Genomic DNA, 22,510 nt, shown 5'->3' with positions numbered 1-22,510 from the left:
TGTTAATTTGTTGAGGTAATCTGGAGAAATTGCACCCCACGCTTCCAGAAGCAGCTCCCACAAGTTGGATTGGTTGGATGGGCACTTCTTTGAGCAGATTGAGTTTCTGGAGCATCACATTTGTGGGGTCAATTAAACGCTCAAAATGGCCAGAAAAAGAGAACTTTCATCTGAAACTCGACAGTCTATTCTTGTTCTTAGAAATGAAGGCTATTCCATGCGAGAAATTGCTAAGAAATTGAAGATTTCCTACACCGGTGTGTACTACTCCCTTCAGAGGACAGCACAAACAGGCTCTAACAGGTACTATTTAATGAAGATGCCAGTTGGGGACCTGTGAGGCGTCTGTTTCTCAAACTAGAGACTCTAATGTACTTATCTTCTTGCTCAGTTGTGCAACGCGGCCTCCCACTTCTTTTTCTACTCTGGTTAGAGCCTGTTTGTGCTGTCCTCTGAAGGGAGTAGTACACACCGGTGTAGGAAATCTTCAATTTCTTAGCAATTTCTCGCATGGAATAGCCTTCATTTCTAAGAACAAGAATAGACTGTCGAGTTTCAGATGAAAGTTCTCTTTTTCTGGCCATTTTGAGCGTTTAATTGACCCCACAAATGTGATGCTCCAGAAACTCAATCTGCTCAAAGAAGTGCCCATCCAACCAATCCAACTTGTGGGAGCTGCTTCTGGAAGCGTGGGGTGCAATTTCTCCAGATTACCTCAACAAATTAACAGCTAGAATGCCAAAGGTCTGCAATGCTGTAATTGCTGCAAATGGAGGATTCTTTGACGAAAGCAAAGTTTGATGTAAAAAAAATCTTATTTCAAATACAAATCATTATTTCTAACCTTGTCAATGTCTTGACTCTATTTTCTATTCATTTCACAACATATGGTGGTGAATAAGTGTGACTTTTCATGGAAAACACAAAATTGTTTGGGTGATCCCAAACTTTTGAACGGTAGTGTATATATATATATATATATATATATACATACACACACACACATAGGCGGCACGGTGGTGCAGTGGTTAGCAAGAAGGTCCTGGGTTCGAGCCCCCGGGGTAGTCCAACCTTGGTGGGTCATCCCGGGTCGTCCTTTGTGTGGAGTTTGCATGTTCTCCTCATGTTTGCATGGGTTTCCTCCGAGGGCTCCAGTTTCCTCCCACAGTCCAAAGACATGTAAGTCAGGTGAATTGGCGGTACTAAATTGTCCCTAGGAATGAATGGGTGTGTGTGTGTATGTGTGTGTGTGTGTGTGTGTGTGTGTGTGTGTGTGTGCGTGCGTGCGTGCGTGCGTGCGTGCGTGCGTGCGTGCGTGCGTGCGTGTGTGTCAGCCCTGGGATGGCCTGGTGGCCTGTCCAGGGTGTCTCCCTACCTGCCGCCCAATGACTGCTGGGATAGGCTCCAGCATCCCCGAGAGCAGGATAAGCGGTTAAGACAATGGATGGATGGATGGATATATATATATATACGTATATATATAAAATGTGCTCTGTACAGCACATAGAGCCCCTGTGTGCATGCTCTGTGTACCATATGAAAAGAAGAAGCAGATCCAGATGTGTGATTTATCACAGTCCACCTTTAGCTGTACATTTACCCAGTAAAAAAAGATCCAATATATATGAGAGAGAGAGTGAGCAGAAATACCTTTTAAAGGCTGCTTGGTGTCTGCTGTGAGAGGAGAATGTTTGAAGGGAGTGCTGTATGACCTCTGACTGACTTGTTTTTTGCTGCCCGTTGATTGAAGCTTTGACATCAATATTTCTAATCAAAAGAAGTGTTTTCTTTTGGGGGGGGTGGGCTTTTAGGCAATATATGTTTCACAGCTGTTGATCAGAAGCCCATTGACCTGTCAGCGCTTTGATAAGGAGATAGCAACTAATGCTTTTACCTCTACTTTTTTATGGCATGGCTGTCCAGCTGCATTCTATTGTGGACCTCCTTGAGGGAACCCTGTACAGCATGGATCTAATGAAGGTTCATTCTTACATCAACAAGGTTATGTCCCAGATGAATACCCTAGAAGAGGTAAGCAAGAACCCTGTGAGGCAATTTTTTTATGAAACTTATTTGATAAAACTGTAAAGTTTGTGATGTAGCAGTTTAGGCTTTTGTATTTATTGTAAGTCACTTTAAAGTGCCCTGTTGAGACCCAATTTACACCGTACATTATCATTTGATCTAGAGCTGGATAAGTTATCAGGATAAGGAAAGACCTGTATTCATGCAAGGTGTAAACACAAACATTACAAGATGACAATATGATGACAATAGACAGACTTTCCATCTTCCTTCCCACTTGGTCTTTTTCTTACATAGTGCATGTTAAAAAGATCCATTCATACTGTGGACAAAATGCATACAACCAGAGCACATAGGCTCTGCCAGCCAGCCAGGTGTAGGTTGAGTGCCAAGAGTGTGATTAGATTATTCATTATCCAGATAACATATCCAGATACAGACTGCATCATAACACGGATGTAAATGGGGTCTAAATACAGAAATGGGATGGAAATTACAGTATATATAGGAATTTATATATACTTCCTGTGTAGTCTACATTATGTGAGTTTTCCAAGTTGTTGAAAGAGATAACTAGACTACATATCAGTGATTTGTCAAAATGGTTATAAACGGGGCGTCCGGGTAGCGCAGCGGTCTATTCCGTTGCCTACCAACAAGGGGATCGCCGGTTCAAATCCCCGTGTTACCTCCAGCTTGGTCGGGCACCCCTACAAACACAATTGGCCGTGTCTGCGGGTGGGAAGCCGGATGTGGGTATTTGTCCTGGTTACCGCACCAGTGCCTCCTCTGGTCGGTCGGGGCACCTGTTCAGAGGGGAGGGGGAACTGGGAGGATTAGCGTGATCCTCCCACGCGCTACGTCCCCCTGGTGAAACTCCTCACTGCCAGGTGAAAAGAAGCGGCTGGCGACTCCACATGTATCAGAGGAGGGATGTGGTAGTTTGCAGCCCTCCCCGGATCGGCAGAGCGGGTGGAGCAATGACCGGGACGGCTCGGAAGAGTGGGGTGATGGGCCAAGTACAACTTGGGAGAAAGGAAAATGGTTATAAATGCCAAAGTCACTTCCAAGTCACAGCAATGTGCTTTAAGAAAGGGGACGACTGGTTGGGAAGAAATCAAGCTCTCTGCCATGGCAGCTGACCAGCTGGGAATGACTCATTTTACAGACGATCAAAGCAAACCTCACGCGAGAGAATGAGTTCGTCCGGGACAGCATGATGAGCCTGACTAACCAGTTTAAGAGATACGAGAATTACTCAAACATTATGATGAGCATCAAGAAGGAAATCTCCAGCTTGGGTCTGCAGCTGCTACAGAGAGACTCCGCTGAGAACAAAGGACAGGTTTGAATAAAGACTTTTGAAATATGGTCCCTAACAGTGCTCTTTTAATTCTTTGCACACAAAAATACACACACACACACACACAAACACGCACACGTACAAACACACCCACGCATGCACGCACGCACGCACACGCACACACACACACACACACACACACACACCTTTAAAGATGTACACTGTATAAACATCCCAGCATGGAAGCGTTCATCCCGCCAATGACTCAACCCAAATGTCAATGTTTACAGGCCACAAATGGCGAGAAAACCAAGGATGCTGTTAAGGCAGCCAACAAAAAGACCCCTGCCTCCAAACCTCCTCCCAAACCACCCAAAGAAAAGACTATAAAGCCCAAGAAAGAGATCGTCAAACCTGGAAAGACGGCCAAGCCTGACCCTACCGTCAAAGCCAAAATAGCTGGCCACCAGCCCGGTGTGGTGAGGGGCATCACCTACTACAAAGCCACCAAGGCTGACGGGGACGACCATGGCACGGGCAGCAGAGGTGTGTCGCAAGCTTCATAGAGAATAGAGTCATTTCTAGCATTGGGTACCTACCCTCTTTCTGCTAAAGCAAATATTGCACTTTCATTTTTGCTGAGTTTGCATTTCCCTTATGCAAGATCATCTGTGTTCTGTCCTGATAAATTCAGACACCAGTGTGGTAATAATATGCTTCAAGGATCCAAAATATTGACTAAAAGACAATAATGTTCATTAAATATGTAATAATATCTTGACAGATCAGATCAGCATTTATCAAAGCGTATCGGGACAGAATCAAGCTCCATATTAGTAGATGGAGGTTATTTCCAATAAAGCAGGCTGCTAATATTGATACCGGTTTCTTTCTCACACAGGTACGACATAAGAGTGTTGTAAACTCTACACTCTGGGGCGAGGCAATAAACCAGAGAAACTGTCTCTGTAGCACACCAGATGCAATCAATACAATATTTATTCTGGCTGTTATTTTAGACAAAAACTGATCTAGTCGCTGCAGGACTGGATCACCGGTGCGCATTCAGCGAGCAGGAAATCCAAGTCTTTTATTGACAAAATACATGGCGCTAATGGAATGTTGTCTCAATGGCATGCTGCCATGTCCATGACATGCCTCGGCCTCACTCCTCACAATAATGTATAGGGACCCTCATCAGCGCAGAGAAAACATTTCCTGACTCCTTCCAATCCTCTTTAAATCTAGCTGAGTGAATAGGTATTCTGCGTTTGCTCAGGGCACACGCACATAACACTGTCAAACCATGTGTTCTGCCGTGACTGGCTGTCTGAGGCGCCCTCGGCTTCTTCAGTCACCCTTTTCAGTTCAGCGAAGCTGTTTATCTGCATTTCCATAATCTCAGCTAAAGAGCACGTTGTGCCTCTTCACACCTGATCATGTGTCTGAAGTCCGTAGCATTTATATGACATAGAATAAGTCTTCTGAAGCATTTCACAGAGCACTTTCTGTGAAATTTTATACATGGGAAATTTTCCACTGTCTGATATCAAATTTCAGAGACGCTCTCTGCATGTTCTTCCTATTGTGGCGCGGGGTCCCATCGGCTTTTGACTACATCTGTGGGGTTGCCTGACTTTCTTTTTGTTGATCCTAGATTCACCCCATATGCTTTGCACTCTCTCCTTACAACATTTTTCACCAATACATTTACATTTTGCTTTGCCAGAATGTATGTATTAACTGTATATACTCTACATTTCCTTGCTCTGTGTGTAATCTCTGGTTGTACATTATAATCCTGTATTTCTTGTCTACTCTGTGCATTCCTGGAAGAGGGATCCCATCACTGTTGCTCTTCCTGAGGTTTTTCCCATTTTTTTTCCTCATCCAAGTCAAGGGTCTAAGGATAGGGGGTGTTGTATATTACACAGATTGTAAAGCCTTTCAGTACTACTTTGTGATTTTGGCCTATACAAATAGACTTGACTTAAATATTCTAGCCTTCAACAGATCCTCTGTTAGTGTTGCCCGGCCACAAGCCTGTGGTTCAGAGTCTGTGTGCTGGGCAGATGCAGACGCTTATGTCGCTCTACTGTCTAACCTCTCCACATCTGTCCGGCAGCACAGGAAGTGAGAATATGAACAGAAAGAGAGGGAGAGGGGGAGAGAGGGAGCAAAGCCCGTCTCGCCGCTGTCAGTGTCCTGTTTTCCCCCGCCATCTCGCCACAGCCAGGGATAAGATCAGGAGGGGCTGTGGAATTCACAGTCAGCAAGGAAGGCTGGGTAACAGAAGACAGGACAAAAGGAAAGAGGGAAGGAGAGGAAGCTTGCATGCTCTGCATACTGCATAGCTAATGTCCTTACTCCCTTTCATGTAGAGATCTGCAGCATTGCTGGAATCAATATTTTTGGTACATATATGTGCAACACTTTACACTGAGAAACAGTTAATAATGTGTAAACAGACCATCTTGTTTTTCTGTTTTCTGTTGTTATGGTGACAGAATAGCATGATGCTCCATTACAGGAAACCCACATTTGACTTTTCCGCTCCACAGGAAGACTGGTGATAAAGGGCACTTTTTCCCCCAGAGGTTTTCTCTTCTACAGAACTCTAACAAGCCTTTCACAAAAACAGTACCACTCTCAGCCTAAGGACCACATGATCTTGTTCAACCATCCGGTTTATTTTTAATGGAGACCAGCTCGGTAGAGTTTGGTAAAGTTTCTTGTGCTTAGATTTCCGCGTATTGTGTCTCCGAGCCTGATTACTCACTTCCTCTCTGACTTCTCAGACCACTCTGCCAAAACCTACACACTCCATCAAGTCAAAGGGAGCCAGCTAGAGGATAGAGGTGATGAAGTGGTGCTGGAGACTGTGAGGGCAAGCACAGCCGAACCCGTAGCTGAAACTACCGTCCCCACCACCACCACCTCTACCACCACCTCGACCACAACTAAAACCACCACCACGACTGCTCCACCCACAACTCTTACTACCACCACCAACACTGCAGCGAGGCCAGAGAGACTGGCTCCCACCATTATGCTAGTACTGGATAACTCCGATAACAACAGCCAGCCTATTCTCCACAGAGCAGGTAGCTGCAATGACTGCAGTACACCCACATTGCTGTGCCAAAGTTAGTGATGGTTGGTTTGGTATAGACGTTATTTTGCGCCTGCTAAGCATTTTATGCTCACGTCACAGAGAGCTCTTTGTGGCGATGCAAGTGTCTTTTACAGATGTTGAGTGTTTTGGGATGTGTGTTTGAACTCAACAGGGAAGATCCTGGGTTGCGAAGGGACTCTCGCGTCTATCGAGCATCCAGAGAAGCAGCATAGCTATGGGCGCAACGAGGGAGCCTGGATGAAAGACCCCCTTACCAAGGACTCCAAGATCTATGTCACCAACTACTACTATGGCAACAACCTGGTAGAGTTCCGCAACCTGGACAACTTTAAACAAGGTGTCCAACACATTTTCATTTTACCTGTACACATCTGTTTTGTCTGTCAGCATTGCCAACACTGATTGTTTCTGCCTGCTCAATGAGCTCTTTGAGGACTGAGGAGGTGTCTAGAATGTAGGTCTTAGTTGTTTAACAGCTCCGGTTGGTGGGAGAAAAAAAAATCAGCTCCTTCAATGTATAACTCAAGTGAGGAACTCTTGTAAGGGATTTAAAATGATCTCCCCTCATCGGACCTGGCTTGTTGATCAAGATGTGTTTGGACAATGGGCTTTCTAAATGCACTTACTTCTGAAGTACCCTGCAGTGCGTTGAGTTCACAGCTGTGTGCGGATGACTTGGTATCTTTTTGAGTGGCTGTGATGCCTGCTGTGGCTGACATGTGCTCTGGCCTTTCCTTTGAACTGGGCACAGCGGAGAGGGATTAAGAGTTTGGGTTGGTCTTGGGACGGTAGTAGCGGTGGTGGTACTGATGATGGTGATGGTGGTGGGGAAGGTTGTTTTTTGGTTGTTTTTTTTTTGTCCTTTGCCATTTTTAAAAAATTTTTTTTGCATTTATCTAAACCACACTTCCTGACTTAGAGGCCTCGGCTTGTAGATAGGATGTGATTAGAAAATGAAACTTAAAATACACAACATCTGTTTGTTCAGCAGTGAACGCCTAACAAAACATGACAGTGTTACATGAAACCCTGTGTACACAGGCTAGAATTCACAAAACATATTCATCAGCTCTGTGAATGGTATTATGTCAGCGCAGGATATAAACATGCCAGGATGCATTTGACTCATAAAGCAATCACAACAATATTGTTTCTTGCACCCTAGGGCGTTGGAGCAACCTTTTCAAACTGCCATACAACTGGATAGGAACGGGTCACGTGGTTTACAACGGGGCCTTCTACTATAACAGAGCCTTCACCAAGAACATCATCAAGTATGACCTGAGGATGCGCTACGTGGCTGCCTGGACGTTGCTGCACGACGTGGTCTATGAGGACACCACCCCCTGGAAGTGGAGGGGCCATTCCGATATTGACTTTGCGGTGGATGAGAGTGGCCTGTGGGTAATTTACCCTGCCATGGACTATGATTACAACCAGCAGGAGGTGATTGTCATCAGTAAGCTTGACCCCGGAGATCTGTCCATGAAAAAGGAAACCACCTGGAGGACGGGGCTGAAGAGGAACTCCTACGGGAACTGTTTCATCATCTGCGGCGTACTGTATGCTGTGGATGTGTACAACCAGAAGGAGGGGGAAGTAAACTATGCTTATGACACCCACACCAACACTGAAGCCATCCCGCGTCTTCCATTCGTCAACGAGTACACTTTTACCACCCAGATTGACTATAACCCCAAAGAGAAGGTCCTGTATGCCTGGGACAATGGCCACCAGCTCACATACCATGTAAACTTTGTTGACCAGTGAGCACAGCCCAGGTTGTATTCTGGATAAGCATGTGGTAGATCAGCCAGTCTGGCTCCTTAGTGGAAAGGAGATGTTCAGTATTTTACAGTCCAGCAGCAGTCATATTGGATTTCATAGGACAAAGAAAACCTACACCAATGTCCTACTACAAACTCATACTCCTCAGGCCACGCCAGCAGTGTAGCAGACATACACTACATAAACAAAGTGGAAGTATGTTAGGTGTGATGGCATGTCAGAAATGGACAAAGAACAGTGAATGCAGTTTTGTTGTCATATCATTCATAATGACTGGGTGTGTCGGTGAAATGCCAGATATTTTCTGCCTATATTATATTGCAGTGGACTTTCAACTCCCTCCTACCATCAAGCACTTTGATAACGGTTATGCTACGCTTTTATTATTCCGGCCTCGAGATGCTGTCTGTCTTTTTAATGTTGATGTTGTTTGGTCGATGTGTTGAATATAATATAAACTCCAAAAAAACACTCAAAAAAATGTACATTTGTTAAAGCCAAGATTTTTATATTTACATTCATAACCTATAGGTTTTTTTTCTTTTTTCCATGAATCTTTTTCCATGGAAAAATCCTGTGTTGTCTGAATGTATAGTTGCTGTTGTCGTTCATAATATCTGCATAACCGCTAAATTTGGCATAGTTATTGACTCCTTGTCAGTTTTCACTCCACTGGAAAATTAACATCAGAGATCAATAATGCTCACATATGTACAGTAGCGCTAGCTTGGCTACTTTCACCAACAGGAACCCTGAACCATGAATGTTATTCTACATTGACACACAAATGATTGATTGTACATCCAGCAGCAGTCTTGCACGCTGACCATATTTTCATATTGGTAATAATGAGCTTTAAGAGAGGGCGACGCTGTATAGAATTCTCCAGAGGGGTTTTGCACCACCACATTAATTTCTTTTGCCTGAATTGTCTTGAGTGTTTTCTTTCATTCATTGAAAAAAGGGCATAATAACTGTAATGTAGTAATATGCAAAGCTATCTTTTTACAGGACTGAAAATAATGTCATGAAATATAACATGGCACACAAAACCAATGTGCTTGTGTCTGTGCTTTAAAATAAAATTGTTATTTTTAACTTCTGTTTTGGGACTCTTAACATCTGTCCTGTGTCATCGAATGAACGGGTCGTGGGAGATCAGAATTTCCTTGCTCAGTGCTGATAAGACGATGCTCACCAAGTCAGTTCTTCTCATTGCTAAATAGCACGACTCTCACGAGCTGTGTTTAGCTCCTGGGTAAAGGTCACCGCGCTTTACTTAGTTTTAATCCCAAAAATGCACCAAAGGAGCAGCCCCAGGTCATGGTTATGAGGGCATGGCAGACTTCTCTCTTGGCCAGGGATGTGAAAGTCTTAAACTTGCACTCTGAGTCATGCAATGCTGGAGGGAGAAATTAAAAGGAGCCATGAGCTCAGTTGTGGGTGTGGTCCATGCATGTGGTCCTCATCTATGATGATCAACTCCCCCACATTAATTCCCCTTTAAAGTCTATCCTGCAACACCATGTGGAATTTTACATCATTTATTACCATAGCTCATGAGCTGCATTAATGAGGGGCAAGACGCGAGGTTTGACGAGTGCTGCGCTAATGTTGTGTCTGGTTGTGGGTTGTGTCACAGCGTGTTGACAGTGTTGTTATTAGAGAACAATCATGACCATGCTAGTTGTGATGATGAACACTGACAACTCATGTGACCTATGATAGCATGGTCCCCACGCCTCACAGCCAACACAATGCCTCCCCTGTTGCCAGATCAGGACTCATCTTGATCCTGTTCACACCAGCAGGGCCTCCTGCCTCACCGATGACCTTGTTCAACACAATCACACATCCACAATGCAACACCACAACCAGTCAGCCACAAGGTCTGGAAGGCCTCCATGTCAATGGATCTCGAGCATTTGTCCTAATCTTACATACCTCTTTGAAACTGTAAACTGCGCTATTACTCCGTACAATTCCTAGACACAGCACGGCAATTCATAAACAGTTACTGGCTTAATGCTCGACAAGACTCTCCCTCACCCTACAAGGCCTGGCATGATTATCCACACTGCCATTTTGCCTTTTTTAACCAAGCAAATGACAACGATAACACTTGCCATTTGCTTGGTGATTTCCTTCCAAGACAGACACCATCTTCATCCTGTTCATCACCTCAACCCCAGAACAAATTAAGAAAATGTACCCAGATCTTGGCCCTATTACAGAACAACCAAGACGGTCATTATGACCGTTTTGGATTTTCAAAGTTTAATAACTGTGAAAAAAGAAGATACAGATCTGCAATTAAAATTGCATATATTTGCATTAAAATGAGTTTTAGATCAATTGCACAAAAAAGTTATGATAAGATCTATCTAAAATGACCATGAGCAGTCAAAATGACCGCTCATAATTTGCACGCAATCGTACGCATGATGTAATAATAATAGTTGTTTTTTTTTCAATTTCCCCCCTTTTTCTCCCCAATTATATCTGGCCAATTACCCCGCTCTTTTTGAGCTGTCCCGGTCGCTGCTCCATCCCCTCTTTGCCAATCCGGGGAGCGCCCCGACTGATCAGAGGAGGTGCTAGTGCAGCGACCTGGACACATACCCACATCCGACTTCCCACCCGCAGACACAGCCAAATGTGTCTGTAGAGACTCCTGACCAAGCCGGAGGTAACACAGGGATTTGAACCGCCGACCGGAATAGATTGCTACGCTACCCGGGCACCCCAATAATTGTTGCATTTTTATAGCACTTTTCTAGACACCCAAAGTGCTTCACATTGAAGGTGGTAACTCACTTCAACTACCACCAATGTGTAGCACCCACCTGGGTAATGCACGGAAGCCATTTTGCGCCGGAACGCTCACCACACATCATCTTGAGGTTGGAGAGGGAGGAATCATTTGAGCCAGATACATGGGGGGATGATTAGGTGGCCAGATGGAGAGAACCAGGTTGGGAATTTTGCCAGGACACCGGGGGACCCCCTACTCTTTGTGATAAGTGCCGTGGGATCTTTAATGACCACAGTGAGTCAGGACCTTGGTTTAACGTCTCATCCGAAGGACGGCATCTCCTACGGCACAGTGTCCCCGTCAATGCACCGGGGCTTGATATTTGTTGATTTTATTAGGGCCAGAGGAAAGACTGCCCCCTACTGGCCCATCAACACCACTTCCGGCAGCAACTCGTGTTCCTGCGAGGTCTTCCATCCAAGTACTAGCCAAGCCCACACCTGCTTAGCTTCTGTCATTTGGCAGAGCCAGGGTACATGTTGGTATGGCTGCCGGCAACGTCACTATTTATGACGTGTGTTGGTCGCATCATTTCCTTCGTGAAGTTCATTGCTCTGTCCTAGAAACACACCGGCGTTCTCCAGTACACAAAAATAGTCTTTGATTTTTGATTATTTCCAACATGCCTGGTTAACGACGCACCATGACTACCACCGAGGCGTTGCAGTAGTTTCATAACAGACATACTAACATATGTAATCCATAAATATCTCAATTGAGTATTTATCTTGACAGAATATAGAGTTTAAAAACCACGATGGTCAAATTGACCACCCACGGTCGTTCTAGTAGTTCCGGTCGTTGTTTGGGACTGTTTTAATCGTTGTTTTCAGTTCTTTTTTTTGCATTTAACGTTTTAAATGCCTTGTTACGTTTGTTAGATTAGCAATATGTGTTTTCAGGTAATAGTTTCACTTTTCCAGTTTTGCTATTCAAGTTCGACCATGTCTCTCTAAAGTTTAAACTGTTTAAAAACAGTATTATAGTTGTTGAAATGTTAATTTTGGTGTCAGTTAGTTTCATAACAGACATACTAACATATTGTAGCAAATTCAGGTGGCAGCCCGGGAACCGTCGCCACAGCCGGGACGCGAACCCGTATCTCCCACACCGCAAGCGACAACTTTAACCAGTCGACCCGTTAGCCAACGTGTCTACTTCTCCATGCACGTTACACTACCCCCCTCCTTCGAGAAATCCGCGTCCCCGCGCTTAAGCATATCAGCTCCTTCACGCCTCCGGGCGCATACGTTTTCCGATGGCCTTACGGTCTCACCATCCCACTTCCGACACCAATGTAACAAATTCGGGGGGCAACCACCGGAACTGCCGCACGGCGAACCCGTATCTCTCGCACTGCGGGAGACATCACTAACCACTCGACTAAAGGGTCCGAACCCTTAGCCAAGGGCTACCGAGCCGAAAAGTGATATCTCCCGCAATGCGGGAGATACGGGTTCGCAGCCCGGCTGCGGCAGTTCCTGTGGTTGCCCCCCGAATTCGCTACATTGGTGTCAGAAGTGGGACGGTGAGACCGTAAAGGCCCAAACATACTCGGGCGGAACGTACGCGGTGCGGACTCCACGAGGAACGTCCGCAGTCATTTGGGCTTCCATAATCACGCGCACTTCCGCGGTGTAGTGTCCTGTAAAACTGTCCGTGAAACACTACATTACCCACAATTCTTGCGCGTTGTTTACACTCTTCTGTCATGGCGTCCGACAGTGACGACGAGGAAGAGATGCTCTGCCAGCTGGCTCTACAACAAAATAAACTGAAGAGACGGTGGTGTGGGTACTTTCGCACCTCGTCTGCCAATCTCTCCTCAAAGCTCACTTCCATCATCAGACGCTCCGGCTTTCTTTGTTCCACCACGGGATGGCGGCAAATGCAAAATGCAGATCGGTGTCACATTTATTGGAGGTCGATGTGAAAAATACATGCCGAGCAGTCTTTTATGTGACACTGGTGCGCGGCGCGGACTCATCGCGGTCGTAAAATCTGAGCTTTGCGCGCACAGGGCTTGCGGACGTCCGCTTTTAGTCCGGCGGAGTCCGCTCCGCGTACGTTCCGCCCGAGTACGTTTGGGCTTTAAGGCCATCGGAAGCGTATGCGTCCAGAAGCGTGAAGAAGCTGATATGCTTAAGCGCGGGGACGCGCTTCCCGAAGGAGCGGGGTAATGTAACGTGCATGGATAACTACACACGTTGGCCCTTGATTAATGGGTCGGACCCTTTAGTTGAGCGGTTAGCGATGTCTCCCGCGGTGCGGGAGCTACGGGTTCGTGTCCCGGCTGTGGCGACGATTCCGGACTGCCCCTGAATTCACTACAGTATGCAATGCATTCATATCTTAATTAAGGATTTATCTTGACAGAAATAAAGAGTTTAAAAACCTGTGGTCATGTTTGCCCGCCCATGGTGGTTTTAGTTAGGAGTCAAATCCCGGTTGTCTTAGTGTTAATAGGAAGTGTTAAACCAGCCAGGAAAAATTCACCATTTCTCTAAAGGTTTAACAAGTCAAGAATTGACACAATGATGTATGTGGCTTGGACTGGTTAATGTTTTGTTGTCAATCACACTACTGATTTGCTTTCTTGCCACATTTTAATAAGATTGAAGACAAAAATGAATGAGAGTTTCAGAACATTCGTGGGATGCAAAAGGCAACAATTGAGTATTGACAAAAAAAAATCCAGATAACCCACTCACAAGATTGTCGTATAATAGGGGATATTAAGTAGCACATGGCATGCAACAACACACAAGCCCAGACCTGCCATAAATGGCTCCACAAGTTTCTTCACATATTATCATCTGTAGTTATGAGCATAAATCTAACACATTCTGCTAGGGCTGACTGTGAAATATGTGTTACTGAGCTCATAGGGCATTGTGCTGGAAAGGATGTATAATGTCAATGTGACTTTAATTTGGAGCCTTTCAGCTATTTCCTGTGATGGCCACTTTGAAATAAGGGGTCAGATGAGAAGGAAGCTGGGAGCCTGGTGAAGACTGAGTTTAGATTTCAGCCCTTTAAATGACTGAATACAATGGCTGACATTCAATCAAATCTGTAGGAGCTCTGAAATTAAATGTGGAAAAAACAAGGCCATGGGTCTGATACTCAATAACAATTCAATTGTAAGTGTAAAGTGCTGTCCTTGCTGCAAGCTGGCACATACTCAATGATGTCCTATGTTCAACAGTGAGCGGGGCTTTCCTGAGGTTTGGGCAAGTGGTGTGGAGAGCGCCAAAGAAAGCCATTATGCATGGCACAATGGGTCCTTTGGAGAGCGTGGAGAAGGAATGGTTGTTGTGTCTGGGTTTCTGATCAGCATATTGTAGGAGAGGAACAGGACACAGATGTTTTCAAACTCCTGCCCACGTGTGCATGGGATCACAGCAAATAACTCTGAGGCAAAACCAAATCACAAGAAACTTCATTTATCAAGACAGAACATTCTTCTAAACTCATCATAACACATCTCGAAGATACATCCCTACCTGAATACAATAGCGGCTTTCAGCCTGTTATCTGTGTTGTAGACAACACAGATAACAGGTATACTGGCAAACGAACCTTTATAGACACACTAAATGAAACCTAATGTGCATAGCCAATATACAAAAAAAGATTTCAGATCTAATTTGAGCTCTTGGCATGGAGGAGAGCAGCCATCCCGTAACCATGGTAACTGAAAAACAAATGTCAACAAAAAGACCAAGAGATCTCTGCATCAATTCCTCTGTGACCTGTGATGAATTCTTTATGATATCCAAACTCCTGATTTTGTGTAACTGGCATAGAAGAATGTAACTCTCCAGGGATGGGGATACAAGACATGACTTTTAGGGTTCAATCCCAAAGGGCTTAAAACCTGTTGTTTTTGTGCTGTTTATTATTTTTCTTCAGAAATGTTCGCGCAAATTACTGTGAGATAGAAAATGATAGAGACATGAGATTTTGCCCATTGATTGGAAGTTGTGTGTAAGTGCTGCCCAAGAAATACGACCCCAATCAGCCTGATGGGGGCGTTATAATTACAGGTCAACTTTGAAAAGTCATCTCCTACACCGTGAGTCCAATTTACACAAAACCTTGTACAGACATCAATTCATCATCAATCTACAAATTTACCTTAAGAACTACTAAAGTCTGCCAGACTAGATTTTCCGCCATTTTGAATATTTGAAAAAAATAAAATAAAAATTACATCTCCCTCTAAACCGTAGGTCCGATTGCAACCAAATTTTCTTTGGTTCATTATTGGACCAAGCTTATTAAAAGTTGAATAAAGCTTGTTTATATCTTGGATCGTTTTCTAGATATTGAACCAAGGAATTTCATAAGGGCGCGGCTCAGCATATGAATAGAAAAAAGTCAACAACCATTGGATCAATCATCACAACAATTGCGGAATATGTCCACATAAGTACCTGAAACATACCCCGAACGTTTAATTCAAATCGACCACCAGAAGTCACTACAAATGCAAAAAAAAAAAATGGACGTGGCATAACAAAAATCAGAATCAGAAACAGAATCATCCATCCATCCATCCATCCATTATCCAAGGCGCTTATCCCAATCAGGGTCACGGAATAAAAATCAGAATCATGTTTATTGGCCATGTGGGTTTGCACAAACATGGAATTTGACTCCGGTTTCGTGGCCCTCAGTGTACTTAACATAAAATAACAACACTACAACAGAACAATCTTCAGATATATATGTTACGGGTGATGTGAAAAAACGGTTATTGTGCAAACTACCCGGTTAATGTGCAGATTACCCAACGGGGTGGTTAATGTGCACATTACCCGCCAGAACGGGTTATCTGCACATTAACTGGGTAGTCTGCACACTACCCGCCTGGGCGGTTAATGTGGATAGAACGAACCACATTATCCACATTAACCGGGTAGTCTGCTACTGTGGCAGGATGAGGAAAAACACAGCAGACGAAGGCGAGTTTGATGTTTATTCCTCAACTCCAAAACCAAACTACAGCAGGAACAACCCTGCACCAGCAAGCCCGGGAACGTAAACCACGCCCCCAGCTCACAGTCCTGCTGGGTGAGAGGCATAGCCCCTAGTGTCCGCCACACAGACCCCCCCCCCGAACACACAGAAGGGACTCCTGGAAAGAAAATTAGTGTCTCACTGGAGGCTTAAGCAGCCTGCCATAACGGCTGCGCCGTCCCTCAGCCAAAACAGTAGGTGAAACACTGTCCAAAGTCGGCTGAGAAGCAGAACGCTGAACCCGTGAAGACACTGCCGGGGTCCTGGAAGGAGGACGACCCCGACGGGGAACGTGGGCCGGAAACACAACTTCGCCTGCCACCCTGTGCGCCGGTTTAAGCCTATCAAGCGTGACACGCTCCCTACGCCCACACATATCCAGCACAAAACCCTTAGGACCCGTCTCAAGAACCGAAATGGGCCATCGTATGGGGGTTGGAGGGGCGAGCGGTGAGCATCATGCCGTACAAAAACAAAACGAGCCGACATGAGCTCCGCAAGCACGAACGACTGCGGAAAACAGTGGTGAACGGGGCCTGGAACCCGAGCGCTGTCGGACAAAAAAGGATAAATGGCCGGACGGGGTCGAGGAGCGGAACTCCCAGGCAAAAATTCCCCAGGGACGCGGAGCGGCTGACCGAGCACCAGCTCAGCGGGCGAAGCGTCGAGGTCCTCCTTAGGAGCCGAACGCAACCCGAGCATAACCCAAGGTAAACGATCCACCCAGTTACCATTCGAGAGCGCAGCGCTGCCTTGAGCAACCGGTGAAAACGTTCACACAAGCCGTTAGCCTGAGGGTGGTACGCGGTAGTGCGGTGTACCTGCACACCCAAGGATCGCGCAAGTGCCGACCAGAGCTCTGACACGAACTGGGGGCCCCTGTCTGAGGTGATATCTGACGGAGTGCCGAAACGGGCGACCCAGAAGGAAAGAAAAGCGCGTGCAACATCCGAGGATGTTGTGGAGGACAGAGGGACAACCTCTGGCCACCTGGTGGTCCGATCTACCATTGTGAGCTGGTGCGTAAAACCCTGTGAAGAAGGTAGAGGGCCCACCAGGTCCACATGCACGTGGTCGAAACGTCTGGCCGGGATCGGAAACGGTTCGAGGGGCGACTTAGTGTGCCGGTGGACCTTAGCGCGCTGGCACGCTACACCTGCAGCTGCCCACCCCTTGATGTCCTTGCGGAGGCCAGGCTAGACGAACTTGGAACCGACCAACTTCACCGACGCCCGAACTCCAGGGTGCGAGAGGGAGTGAATCGAATCGAAAACGGCGCCAGGCCACTGGAACAACGGGGCGGGGACGGCAGGTGGAGACATCGCAGAGGAGGGCAGGACTGCCTTCCTGCATCACAGCGTCCTCCAGCTTGAGGCCGGTACACGTTGACCTAAGGGCAAGGACGTCCGGGTCGCTGGGCTGATCGACAGCCATAGCGGAGAAATCCACACCGAGGTGCACAGGACACACAAACACACACGACAGACAATCAGCAACAGGGTTGGACTCCCGGCCACATGCTGAATGTCCATTGTGAACTCGGAGATTGCCACTAGGTGGCGCTGCTGACGAGCAGACCACGGCTCAGTCACCTTGGACATGGCGAAAGTCAGCGGTTTATGATCCACATAAACCGTGAATGGTTGACCCTCCAGCAGGAAGCGGAAATGCCGGGTTGCAAGGTGCAGTGCCAGCAACTCCCGGTCAAAAATGCTGTACTTGCGTTCGCTATCTCGCAGTTTGCGGCAAAAAAATGCGAGTGGCTGCCACGCATTCGCCACACGCTGTTCAACCACAGCCCCCACGGCTATGTCAGACGCATCGGTTGTTAAAGCTATGGACGCCGTGGGTGTGGGATGGGCGAGGAGGGCAGCGTTAGCCAGGGTGCACTTAGCTCCATCAAAGGCCTGGACCCGTTCGGGAGTCCAGTCGACAGGTTCGTTAGCCTCTTAAGCCGCAGGGCTTCGTAAAGTGGCTGAAGGAGGTGGGCAGCGCGAGGGAGGAAACGGTTATAGAAATTAACCATGCCTAAGAATTCCTGCAATGCCTTAACAGAGACTGGGCGGGGAAATTCCGCCACCGCTTGCACCTTAGAAGGCAACGGGACCGCGCCTTGCGGCGAAATGCGGTGACCCAAGAAGTCAATCACCGGCAGTCCAAACTGACCGGGTTGACTATCAGGCCGTGTTCGTCCAGACGACGGAAAACCTGTTTCAGGTGCGCCAGGGGCTCTTCAGCTGACGGACTGGCCACTGATATGTCGTCGAGATAAACGAACACGAAAGCAAGGTCACGCAACACCGAGTCCATCAGCCTCTGAAAGGTTTGCGCTGCCCCCTTCAAGCCAAAAGGCATGCGCATGAACTCAAAAAGCCCAAATGGGGTGATCACTGCGGTCTTGGGCACGTTCTCTGCGCACACGGGAACCTGATGATAGCCGCGCACCAGGTCCACCTTCGAGAAAATAGTGGTACCTGCCAGGCGTATGGAAAGGTCCTGTATGTGTGGGATGGGATAGCAGTTATTGGCGGTGACGTTGTTCAGGCGGCGAAAGTCGCCGCAAGGCCGCCACGACCCATCCGCCTTGGGCACCATGTGAAGCCGCGAGGCCCACGGGCTGTTGGAACGCCTCACTATACCCAGACGCTCCATGATGGCGAACTCATCCTCAGCTGTAGCCAATTTTACCGCGTCGAGGCGCCGCACGCGCGCAAAAACTGGCGGTCCCAGAGTGGGAATGAAATGTTCTACCCCGTGTTTAGTAACCGCGGTGGAAAAGGCAGGTGTAGTCACCGATGGAAAATCCGCCAGCAAACGCTGAAAAACATCCCCTAATGCTAAAAAGTTAGCGTGTGTTAACGGCCCGGCTCCCCCTGTCTCGCACGGAAAAGTGGCGAAAGACACAGCATCAATTAAACGGCGGTTTGCAACATCAACCAGCAGACCATTAGCACACAGAAAATCCGCGCCGATAATAGGAACAGTAATGGCGGCCACTACAAAGTCCCACTCAAAATGGCGCCCGTGGAAGCAAACAGTCACCAACCTTGTGCCAAACGTCGCAATGGACGAACCGTTAGCTGCACTTAACTGTCGGCCGCCGCTTTCGGCCGACCTGTCTGTCTTAGCAGAAGGGAGTAGGCTCTTTTGCGAGCCTGAGTCCACCAGAAACCATCTTCCTGACATCGTGTCCTTAATGAAGAGCAGCTCACTACGTCCGCCAGCGCCCACAGCTGCTACTGAGCGCCGGCCCTGGAGTTTCCCGGCGCCTCAAACGTGCACGGAGGGACGCAGCGCCTCGCCTTGCCAGCGAACCGCTGGTGGAAGAAACAGAGGCCGCTCCCGCGCCGTCTCCGGACAGTCACTCCAGCCACCACTGCCGGGTCCGCGTCCTCCGACGCCGGCTGCAGAGGCTCCGATGCCACACTCTGCACAGAGAACCATCTGGTAGCCAGCAGGACCCCATCGGCCTCCTCAGCCAAACCTCGGCAGTCACCAGCGGCCAGACACGGGGAGTTAGCCAAAGCTGCGCGCACAGAAGACGGAAGCTGGCGCAGGAAAACGTGCGGGAAAAGGAATCCACCTACGTCCGAGCCTAGCAGCGACAGCATATTGTCCATGAGATCCACAGCCGTCCCGTCGCCCAAACCGGATAGGGAAAGGATTCTATCTGCCCTCTCTGCGGAAGATAGGCTGTACCTCCGGAGCAGAAGATGTTTGAGGGCGACGTATTTATCGTGTTGCGGAGGGGCGCTCAACAGCTGCATGGCCCGGCGTGTGGACTGCTGGTCCAGCGCAGCGACGACCAAACAGTATCTGGAGTCGTCCGCGGAGATTCCACGCAGGTGGAACAGAGCCTCGACATGCTAGAACCACGAAGCCGGGTCGCTCTGCCAGAACTCTGGGAGCTTCACAGCCGCGGCGAGAACGGCCGGCTGTGAGAGTTGGGGCGGCGTGGCCGAAGTGGATTCACACTCCTCTTCTGCTCCAAACATGTTCAATTCGGGGTCACCAATGTGGCAGGATGAGGAAAAACACAGCAGACGAAGGAGAGTTTGATGTTTATTCCTCAACTCCAAAACCAAACTACAGCAGGAACAACCCTGCACCAGCAAGCCCGGGAACGTAAACCACGCCCCCAGCTCACAGTCCTGCTGGGTGAGAGGCATAGCCCCTAGTGTCCGCCACACTACTAGGCTATATTAGCCAGGCGAGGGAGGGGATCGGGCACATTTTTTGTCTTTTTTGATCGGTTGTGTAAAAGTGCATCTGAAAGGTATCGCCTGTTCATTCATTTTTCTTGCCTGATTGGCAGACAGGAATTGCATTTTGACATATTTTTTCGCTGCTTCTGCTCCTACATACTGGGCTTATAAAACTAATTTCGTTCTGTTTTCATATCATCTAGTCTTAGTATTTTTCCCCGCCAGTACCCTTCTTCCATAAAGTGTTATTTACCAGTCTGTCCACGGAGTGATTGCCATTTCGGATTGGTTGAATGACGATGTCTCCAGTGAGAGTAGGCTATAGCAGCCTGATGGGAGATGGCCGAGACTGATATTTCTTTTCACCCTTGTCAAATTTGTAGGCTACTCATTCATATCAGGGATCAGATAGAGAGCGAGGAGGGCTCATGTTTGTGTTCTTTGATGCTAATAGCCTCGTTATACAAGTGGGGGGAAACGTTGATCTAAAGACAGAAGGATATCGCCAACGTCTGTTCTTTCATTTACCACAACTTGTGATTCCTCAGATGGCCTCACTTCATGAGTCATTAGGCTCAAGGCCTATTGCTGATTTAAATATCAAAATATCGTAAAAACAGGTTCGTTCCATCAACATTAACCGTCCAAGCGGGTAGTGTGCAGACTACCCGGTTAATGTCCAGATAACCCGTTTTGGCGGGTAATGTGCACATTAACCGCCCCGTTGGGGAATCTGCACATTAACCGGGTAGTTTGCACATTAACCGTTTTTTCACATTACCCGTAACATATACACAAGGTTTGATATATACAGGCAAAACAAGAGGTGATAAGGTGCAATGGTGCAGAGAATATATCAGAGATGTTGAAATAGATGTTAGCAGGTTATTTACATACATGCCTGAGGTAGATGTACATGACAGTGTACCAGTGTATGTACAATGTATAGTACAGCAGATACAAAATGGTTGGATTTATTTGACAATGTTTTTTTATATATATATAAATTTATTTCTGATTTTCCCTTTTTTTCGCCCAATTTAGTGGCCAATCGATCCCCATTTTAGTTCAAACACCCACCTTCGTACTGCATGCGTTCGCCAACTGCATCTCTCCGGCAGGCAGTCTCGAAGGAGACGCCTCACCACTTTCGTGACAAGGCGATTCCAGGCCGAACCACGGTAGAGGCCAGTTCCCATCGATGCAGAGAACGGTCAACTGAGCATGCGCAAGTACTCGTTGCCTCCGTTGTTTGGGTAGGTTAGGGTTAGGGCGGGGTTAGGGTTGAAGTTAGCTAATCAGACGCAGAGTAGGGGTGGGTCTTCCTAGAATCCTAGCGCCTGGATGCTACGCGGGGCGTGTGGAGGCATGGTAGAGGCATTTCGCGCATGCTCAGTTGACCGTTCTCTACTCTATTTCCGTTCTCTGCATCGATGGGAACTAGCCTCTACCGCCGAACCACTGCTGTTTCCGACACACACAGAGACGCATTCATGTGACGAATACAAGCCGACTCCGCCCCCCTCCCGAAGACAGCGTTGCCAATTATCGCTGCTTCATCGAGTCCGGCCATAGTCGGATCTGACGAGACCGAGGCGCGAACCCTGGTCCCCAGCGGGCAACTGCATCGACACAAAGCCGATGCTTAGACCGCTAGACCACCGCGGACCCTATTTGACAATGTTAAGCGTTCATTTGAATGACAGCCCGTGGAAAGAAACTGTTTTATATCTGGTTGTTTTGGGGTACAGCACTCTGTTGTGCCTACCAGAAGGGAGGAGTTGGAACAGGTTGTGACCAGGGTGTGATGGGTCTGCATTGATGTTGCCTGCCTGTTTCCTGATTCTGGAGGTGTATAAGTTCCGAATGGAGGGCAGATTGACGCCAATGATTTTCTCTGCAGACCTAACTGTCCATTGCAGTCTGTCCCTGCCCTGTTTGGCGGCCGATACAAACCAGACAGTGATGGATGTGCAGAGGACAGACTGGATTATTGCAGTGTAGGACTGAATCAACAGTTCCTGAGGCAGGTTGAATTTCTTGAGCTGGTGGAGAAAGTACAACCTCTGCTGGTTCTTTTTGATGACTGTGTCTATTTTGGATGTCCACCTTTAGGTCCTGGGAGATTGTGGAACCCAGAAATCTGTAGGTTTTCACGACAGACACAATGCTGTTGGGTATGGTGAAGGGGGTCAGTGGTGGGGGACTCCTCC

General features: G+C 47.4%; 1 protein-coding gene across 2 annotated transcripts in view; it reads left to right on the top strand.

The window, feature by feature from the left end:
- olfml2a (olfactomedin-like 2A) overlaps nt 1-9,344 on the top strand; it is a 28,968-nt gene extending 19,624 nt beyond the window's left edge. Inside the window, exons 3-8 of one of the 2 annotated variants that reach the window (XM_056281759.1) lie at nt 1,924-2,031; nt 3,194-3,370; nt 3,619-3,874; nt 6,127-6,432; nt 6,616-6,801; nt 7,630-9,344. In XM_056281759.1, coding sequence (XP_056137734.1) covers nt 1,924-2,031; nt 3,194-3,370; nt 3,619-3,874; nt 6,127-6,432; nt 6,616-6,801; nt 7,630-8,234 — 1,638 coding nt within the window. In that variant the 3' untranslated portion in view covers nt 8,235-9,344. The remainder of the gene's footprint in view (nt 1-1,923; nt 2,032-3,193; nt 3,371-3,618; nt 3,875-6,126; nt 6,433-6,615; nt 6,802-7,629) is intronic. The other variant, XM_056281766.1, reaches the window with a different exon arrangement.
- The last annotated feature ends 13,166 nt before the right edge of the window (nt 9,345-22,510 follow it).

This window comes from Lampris incognitus, chromosome 1 (genome assembly GCF_029633865.1).
Source record: "Lampris incognitus isolate fLamInc1 chromosome 1, fLamInc1.hap2, whole genome shotgun sequence".
NCBI lineage: Eukaryota > Metazoa > Chordata > Actinopteri > Lampriformes > Lampridae > Lampris > Lampris incognitus.
The sequence above is the reverse complement of the archived record's forward strand: the minus strand, read 5'-3'. Positions and strand labels throughout refer to the sequence as shown.